The sequence below is a fragment of the Triticum urartu genome, chromosome 5 (genome assembly GCF_003073215.2).
Source record: "Triticum urartu cultivar G1812 chromosome 5, Tu2.1, whole genome shotgun sequence".
Classification (NCBI taxonomy): Eukaryota; Viridiplantae; Streptophyta; class Magnoliopsida; order Poales; family Poaceae; genus Triticum; species Triticum urartu.
Window position 1 is genome coordinate 392,793,932 of NC_053026.1, and position 8,860 is coordinate 392,802,791.

At 43.3% G+C, this 8,860-nt stretch overlaps 1 protein-coding gene across 1 annotated transcript; it reads right to left on the reverse strand.

Moving 5' to 3' along the window:
• Positions 1-386: 386 nt before the first annotated feature.
• Positions 387-7,985, reverse strand: LOC125509236 (AUGMIN subunit 5). Its single transcript, XM_048674159.1, has 10 exons — positions 7,284-7,985; positions 4,895-5,443; positions 4,331-4,472; positions 3,822-3,998; positions 3,205-3,414; positions 2,706-2,891; positions 2,438-2,597; positions 1,818-2,022; positions 926-1,058; positions 387-743 (listed from the first exon to the last, which is right to left on the reverse strand). Exons 1-10 carry the CDS (start codon positions 7,730-7,732, stop codon positions 591-593), a joined length of 2,364 nt encoding a protein of 787 aa, XP_048530116.1. The 5' UTR covers positions 7,733-7,985; the 3' UTR covers positions 387-590.
• Positions 7,986-8,860: the final 875 nt, after the last annotated feature.

An 8,860-nucleotide genomic window follows, 5' to 3' on the forward strand; every position in this document is an offset into this window, starting at 1 on the left:
CTGGGATGCTCATAATGTATGGCACATCATCCTGATGGAAACAACCTTCGACGAGAGCTCGGTCCCAGTAACCCGTATCCGGATCAATTAACTCGCAAACTCTAGTGAGGAGGCTATGTCCACGTGGTGCAGAAGGCCGCCGAGTCATTCCCCTAGGAATCCATGGATCCTCCCAAATCCGATAGTACCAGTATGATATGATCCTCATGCTCAGCTTAGCAGAGAACACACATTTGGCATCGAACATTTTCGGAAGTTCAACATCTTTATTTTATCTTCATGAGTCGGACACACTTATTCACTGAAGTTACCCACAGGAGTGCAAAAATGAGGTGCGAATCTCCAAATCAGCATGCAGCTAGAACAATAGCAAAGCGCGCAACAAATCGACATTTAACGTATGATAAAACATACAAAAAACACATACTACATGATAAACAAATTAATTACAACCCAAACCAAGAAGGATGCGTACATATAACAATTACAAACCAGCATATGGCACAAAAGCTATCGAGTAGATACACCCGGCCGGTGACCCAATGGCCTCCAAAGAATAAAAATAAAGCACGGTAGCAGCTGCAGCTGCCCTATTCTTCACCTGCCGAAGACATGGCAAGTGTTCGCCTGGAGATCTCCATGTGGAGTTGCTTCACGAGGTTGATCCAGGCACCAACGCTTTGCCCATCAATCGTCACCCAGTCTACTATTGTCGCTGCTGGTTGCTCGTACCATTCGTCGACCTGGGGGTTACCAAGGCATCATCAGTAAGACGGAATGAAGTTGATGGATGAAAGCACGCATGCAGACATTGGCACTATTGGCACTTCTCATCTAATCAAAATGAGTCTGCGTTGCTGTGGCTCCCTTGGAAGTAACAACCTAGCGAATCAGAAGGTTGCGCATGCAAGTCAGCATTACTTACCAGGCCCCTAACACGCCTGCAATCTTCAAAACACCTTTGCGCCTCTTGAACTGCATTTCTCAGTTCGGGCAACCACCGTTCTGCTACGACCTTTTCTTGTTCACCAGCTAATTTGAGACAATAGTTGCCCACTCTACATAAAGGAAGGGCAACCCGGTAAGCATTCTTGGGAAATGCAGAAAGATATAATGCACTAATTACTAAATAACATGAAAGATATGAATAGTAACTTTGGCATACATAGACAAGACAATATTAAAGTTAATGCTAAGTATTGACACAATTATGCTACTCCCTCCGTTCCTAAATATAAGTCTTTTTAGAGATTCCAATATAGACTTCTACATACAGAGCCAAATCAGTGAATCTACACTCTAAACTATGTCTATATCCATCCGTATGTAGTCCGTATTGAAATCTCTAAAAAGACTTGTATTTAGAAACGGAGGGAATACATCAATTCAAGGTTAGAGTATGTCTTCGTAATAAATCATATATAACGTCACTGACTTCACAAATGCTGGAGTTGCTGTCACTGAATTCCTATAAAACCTGCGTACTCGCCACTTTCTAAACAGTGAAAATATATCATTTGCACTCCAAAGTTGAAGACAACCTATGATGAAATTCAGCATGACATGGCATAGCATGCACCTATACTCCTATATCGAGTACGTTAGCTAAAGAACGCAGCATACTGTTATTTGTAGTATAGGGAGTAGGATTACCAGGAACAAGCAACAGAGGAATGAGGATACAAACAATATTCACTCTCACATGCCTACAAAGTACAAACTGTAGCCGAACAACGACAGCAATGATACAAAGTATACCTTCTCTAGTAGTATGATGCCTGTATTCAGAAAATATCTACCACCGCAGGAAATCATACCTTTCATATTCTTGTTGAGCACGATGTGCACGATTTAGCAAAACACGATCATTCTCAGCAAGATTTCTTCGTGTGTGCACCAAATTAATAGCTTTTGATAGATCCTCTAGTATACTAGCTTCAGAACCACAAGGTTTTAGGCAAAACTCCAATGCACTCAAAACTGATGCTAAGCCAGAATCTGTGCCTTCTGTACCTGGTGAAACTGTTAAACAAGAAACAAGAGACACCTGAGTACTCTCTAGCATAAGAGAAGAATGACGAAGTAGTTCATAAATCAAGTGGATAAAAGGGCACATGGGAAAGGGGAGCACTCTTTGTTGCAAACAATTGGGTCCAAGCATACATAGACAAGAAAATATTTAAGTTTTAATAGAGTTAGCGCTAAAAGTGTCCTAACTGTATTGGTCCTATTGGCTAACTGCAACAGAAGGTGACCAATTTTAGGATGAAAGAACTATTTTTATCCCTGCTTGACCCAGCTTCAAATCAGGGCAAGCATGCAGAATCCCATGGCTGCACCACTAGGGAGGGAAGGACACATCTGCCTTAACATGATTTATAACATACAAGATCATTACGAGAGAAAAATAGAGAGAGAACTCCCAACACAGCCGTACCAGAATTATACTGAAGAGCAGTAGAAATGCGGCATATAGATGGTATGGCAGAAGGATCTCTAGCACCAGCTCTTGCAGTTAATATAGCAGCCTGTTTTTCTGCAGATGCAAGTGCTTCTGACCCTGTAGCACCATTAGAACCTACAGCCTCCAAAAGGGCCTACAAAGGGAAAACATCAGCAAATTCAATGGAAAGATCAATCAGGCAAATCAAAGGGTGCTCGATTTTCAGATGAATAAACTAGCAAAAACTCAATATGTTACCAACCTGAGGAGTTGCGGGTAACCTGCATAGGCTATTCTCCAGACTTTGACCAAATGCGGCTAATTCTCGCTCAATAAGATCTCTCGAATTAGTTGACATATCTACCACAGCATTGCATGCAGGGATGATTGTCTTTGATGCATATCCTCTAGCAGATAACGGTTGTTGCTCCCAAAATGCTGACGCTTCCTATATATGACAATTCGGTATCATCTTTCAAGAAATAATCATATTTATTGCATTTCAACAAGGAAATGCAAATAAAGATATGACCTAGCCATAAAGCTGCCAGCAATTATAGCCCACAAATCAGATAGAAAAAATAAATCTTAGTTGAAGTGAGTAATATATTTTTAGCTCATTGCACAGCTGATGTTGGTGCTATCCTGCTAATCACGCTGGTAACAGTGAACGCTTAGAATTGTCTTTCATTTGTACATTCACGTCATATCAAACTAATTCTAGTGTTAAAAGAAAAAGAAAAAAAGCATTCCAGACTAACCATGTTGGCCCGTAGAAGAGCACTGTAAATGCACTCCAGTTCTGATCGACGAGCGTCAAACTCTTCGATTTTCTTCCACTTCTTTTTCAGAGAATCTTCCGCTTCTTTCCACTCGGCGCATAACTTATACAGACGTTGTACCTCAGATGTTAATGTATTCAAACTTGCCTTTAATCCAGCAACTTCTCTTTCTTTGGCCCAAACATCCAGCTAAAATGAGGTAGCCAACACTATCAGGAAAAGATTATGGCTTATACAACATTTTTTATTTTCTATAATGATATAGTAGCAAAAGGACAGTGCACAACTGGTTAGCTTACGAGCAGCAAGTGCATGCAGCTTCCAAATTGAAAGTTTTAAAGCAATTTTTCAGAAGGAATCCCAACTGGCGGTGTCTTGAACAGTGTGAGTATGTCCAAGTAAAGTATAAGCACCAACATGAAGCATGGCCTCAAGCTATAAATACTTCCTACTGTTAACAGGTTGTTTCATGACAGTGCCGTGCTTAGCTGAACTTAATATGAAACTGGGATGTTATAAGCATAAAAGTTTGGAGTACTTTGCAAAGAGAATCCGATATGCCCTCCATCATCCATAATGACATTTTGAACATGTACCTCCAGGTGCCTGCTGTTGGTGACATTCTGTGAGGTGTTCCCGGTAGGCAGCTTCTTATTTCCTGTCGCATCAACAGTTCCATGAAGGCGCTGCAAGAGCTTCTGACTTAGAGCTTTAGCTTCTGCAGCCTTATTCAAAGCATCTTCAGTGGCTAAGAACTGCTGAACATGTTCTTTCTGCAAGGCCAAGTGCAATACATTAGTTAACTTCGGTGTCATGTCCCTTGTTTGGAGAAAGAAGAGCTAGGCATAATCATAGAACTTTTTCAGTAACAGAACATGAGGCCACTCTAAAATAACAAAGTCCTGAATGATAACTTGACATTTGTTTCTGAGAGCAAACAGAAGAGGTAATGGAAGACAGAAAACACAGATATGACAATTTGCGTTCATGAAAAGAGGTGTAGAACTGGAAGGAGAAGTACATATATCCAAAAGAATGGTATCAGCTTATTCTCTTCCTATACATGTAGTGGATATAACCCTTCAAGTGGCTCCTAAGGGAGTACCTGTCGTTCTAGTAGCTGGTCATGTGTTCCTCGGGTCGACAGCTCTGATCCAATCTTTCCATTGCCATACACCTGATATGGTAAGGGTGAGCTTGCATCAGTTGAAGCAGCATCAATGACCTGCTCATTTTCATATTTATACCTAGGAACAAGAATTTGTATATCTGGTTAACATCTAACCCCAAAGAAATATAAGCTTAGCAAGATAGTACTTTGTTTAGCAAAGCAGTTCAGTACAAAGATCAACTAATAAAAAACCAATAGAAGATTAGAAAGATTTTCTCATTAAATGTGCTATATAGTATTTCCTTCAACAATGAATATCTACTTGTTTGTTTGGCAAGGTAAATAAAATCCCCAATTAGAATATAATTCACACTTAAAGATGCAAAGCTACAACCACGGGATTACATTCATGAGAATGTAACCAGATCACAAAAATGATCAGAAGTCATTAAAGAATATTGTTCACTGAATCTTCATTGTGTGGTAGGAACATTTAACTCTTACATGTCTGTCATTGGAATTGGAAAGAACAGATGGAAGGAAAAAACAGGATAGTACCTCAAGAGTTCTGCATCAGCACGTATGTCAATCTTATCTGTTTCTTTGTGTACAAGCATTTTCATGCGTGATGTATAACTATTGATCGATTGCAGTAACAAGGAAGGATTTTTTAGGGAATCTAATGCCACAGCTTTCACATCTGCTGGTATTTCACCATCCAAATCAGTGCCCAGCTTTGCCACATCTATCTGGCAACTCGAATTAATACCATTCCCTTCAAATGCTGGAAATGAACTCCGAATCATTTCCACCATATCCGCAGCAAGAGTTTCACATGCCTTCCGAATACTCCTTTCACGTGAGGTCTCTACAAGTACAAGATCTTCTGATAACCTGTTATTTTTTACAGTTGAGTACAGGTCCTCTCGCTCGCTCTGCAATTGCATCTCCTCAACAGCATCCACAGATCCAGCCACACCTATACTTGACCTTCGCACATCTCTTGCTTGGTTAACAAAGTGATGCAGACGTCGCTGGTATTCAGCAAATATTTTGCAAGCTTCGTCACATTGCTGATCATACGCCTCGAGCATAACTTGTTTGTGCCTAAAGTTAAAAACATGGAATTGTTATTTTACTCTTTGTCACAAGCTAAGGTTGTGGAAGATCATTCGGAAACATCAAAGCAGTGAAGAAAAAAGCAGTTCCACATGAAAATTCGGCACTGATATCTTCTGAACAAATATTAGAACAGTGTGGCAAAATGAATTTTAGAAATTCTTCACATTTGCAGGTTTATACCAGATCTAACCTAGAAAACGTTTATATCATACATAAATGACATTGATGCAGTTGCTTGTATGAAAGTGTGGCTGCAAGGAGCCTGCACCCTACCTGGTAGGGCACAATCAACGTTTAGACCACATACATTTATAAACACTAAAAGATGAGTAGTTGAATAAATATGTTTTCTGCGCATAAACAAAATGCAAATACCATTTATGATCTGCAATACATCACTATTATGCTAATCAAGAGAAACTGAAATGTCAACTATCTCACAGTCACACTAATATTACAACAGGGTCAAAGGACCAATGAAGATACCCACATCTCATGAATTTTGTATTGCAATTGAAATTAGAAATTCGGCATGTACCGGGAATAGTGGAAGAAACAAAAAAGGTAGCTACAATACAACCATACGTAAGTATAAACAGCAGTGTAGCAATAAGGGTATGTTTGTATGCACCTATACTTGAACATGCAGAATTTTTCGCAAGCTTATTAAGTTATTATTTAAATAGAGCAGGAAGGCCTTCTGATCTCACAATCAACCAGTCAGGTATTAGTTTATAACTGTGATGCAAATCATAGCCTGTTCCTTCTGTGATTTGTGCATTTTCAATCACCAGATCTAGTAGGGTGAGTTTGGTTCTGAGGCTAGCAATCTTCTACCAATGCTGGGCAAGGGTGGCTATTTGGTAACATCAGAGAAGGCCTGCTTTGCTTGGCTAGATTCCTAGTAACCGAAATAAATATATTTGCCGTCGAAGACTAGCTGAATTGGCTCTCACATGGCCAAGGTAACAGAGAGCTGTTGCATCAGCCTCCAACCACCATGCACATCGTGGTTTGCCAGTGACTAGCCAAAACAAAGCGGCCTTGCTTTTCTTGGCTATGTCCAGATGATCCAGTTTTATCTAGCCTAGCTAAGCAAGATAACCTAGGGATACAGACACACCCTAAACTGCAGCACTAAATATCCATTAGCATTGAAACTCTCTCACAGATTGGCACATGAAGAAGCTTTAGAAGTTGATGGAAAGTAGAGCTAATGGCATTTCATTGAGGAACATCATTTAGAGTGGCCATAAACTCTACCAGTGCTTTAGTGGTTCTACTATATGTTAGTCTTCTGCGTGGCATCCCTTCAAATACATCAAGCCTTGATCCCATTAAACTCAACTCAAGATTCAAGAGTGACATTTCCAAGTAAAGTAGTGACAGTAGTAAATATTAAGTCCTACATTTTCAGGCAATTTTACCAATAAATTTAGCAAGCTGCAAAAGCGAAAATCACAATGTAGCGTGAATATAATCCCCGTGCCTACTACATGTAGATCTTTTGGGTGGCATCAACCTGAACATCCCCTATAATATATCAAACCTTGTTCCCATCAAAATCCTATAGGGAGTGACACTTTCAAGCAATTCTATCGGGGGTATTTTCATGTATTTCTACTAGTGTCACTGTCAAGTAAAGTATCGACAGTCAGTTGGTACTAAGTCAAGACGATTTTCAGGCATCCCTATCAATAAATACAGCAAGCAGCAAAAGTGAAGACCAAAATGTAGCGTCAATTAAATCCCCATATCTCCAATAAGATCGTCAAATCAAATCGTAAATAGTTTGTGCCCCCTGATTCCACCGGTATATGGGTACCTGGCATTGGAGCGCTCGCCCAACACACGCTTGCGTTCGGCCTCCTCGCGCGCGACCTCCGCGATGCGGGCGCGCAGCTCCTTGCGCTGCCTCCGCACGACCCCGCGCAGCCGTTCCGCCTCCTCGGCGGCGAGGTCCCGCTCCCTGGCCTCGGCCTCTCTGGCAGCCGCGTCGCCCCCTCCCGCCCCGACGCCCCCCTCCCGCGCCCGCCTGGCCGCGACGCCGTGGACGAGGATGTTCCGGCGCGCCGTGGCGACCGTGCGCTCGGAGCGGACCCGGCGGAGGAGGAAGGACCAGACCGGGAGCATGTTGCCGCGGCAGATCTTGCGCAGCTGCTCGGGCGCGGGCGGCGCGGAGGGGTAGCCCATCTCGTCCTGCAGCCACTCGATGATGGCGTCGGGCGACACGCCGCCGGGGCCGGTGCTGCCGGAGACGGAGGAGGCGGGCATCGCCGGCCGGCGGGTGGGGAAACCCTAGGCGCCCGATGTGACGAGGAGGGGTTGGGTCGGCGGTGGGTAGTGGAGGGAGGGAGGGAGTGGGAGTGGTTTTTTTGAAACTTTCTCCTGGGGTCTCGTTTGGATCTTTGTGGGGGGAGGGACGGCGTCACGGCGCCGGCGCGGGACGGCTGTGTTTGGTCGTCGCGGGCAGCAAATGGACGAACTCCCCGTGACGGCCGTCCGAACTCCGAACAGGGGAGAGGAGAGGGTGGTCCGGTGTTTCGAAATGTTATATTCAGACGAACCGTGTTCATAGCGCGACCAAACAAAGACGGAATAGTGAGAGAATGTTCGTGCGAGTAGGTGCACAATCACAGCACACACCCGATAAATGAGTTGTGCAGTTTCTAATATTTCCCTATATGATGTGGAGCATATATGAAGGGATGTGATGGTGTTCAGAGCATCTACAACCGAAAATGGACAAATCCGACTATATATGTTCACGGACGTGTCCACGAACAGGAGTCAGATGCCCCTCATTTGAACGCGTCCGCAACCACACCCTTCGTTTTCAATCCCTCAATTCCATCCAACTACATGCAACATAGATTTCATCACAGGTTTACGCAGATTGAAACAAGAACTACACTTGATAGATAATTACACTTCATACTCGCCCGAGTAGATGTTGATGACCCACTTGTAGGAGCCGTCGGCCTCGTGGTCATTGGCAGTGAGATGAATATTCGAGTCTCATGTCGCGGAGGTGGATGAGACGACGGTTCGCCTTAACCTCTCATTCGGTCTAAAGTGAGTCAAGGAAGGCTGGTTTTTGATCATGAGGCCGGGATCAATGATGAGAGTATGCTTGCTCCGCGTCCGGCTGCGCCTCCGCCTCCTAGGTGGAACTCCACCTTCGCCTCCCGCTAGTAGGAAAACCCTTATAGGTGTAGTTACTTAGTGGCGTCAGCTCCAAAATAAACGTCGCCGGTATTTTGGCAAAATATGTGCGGCGTGGACAAATAGAGGGACGTCGCTGGTACTAGTGGTGTCGACTACGGCCCCAGCAGCCTTGGTGTTTTGCAAAATAGCTCTTGTGTTCCATCATTTTCTAGCGGCACTTAAACGAGCCACACC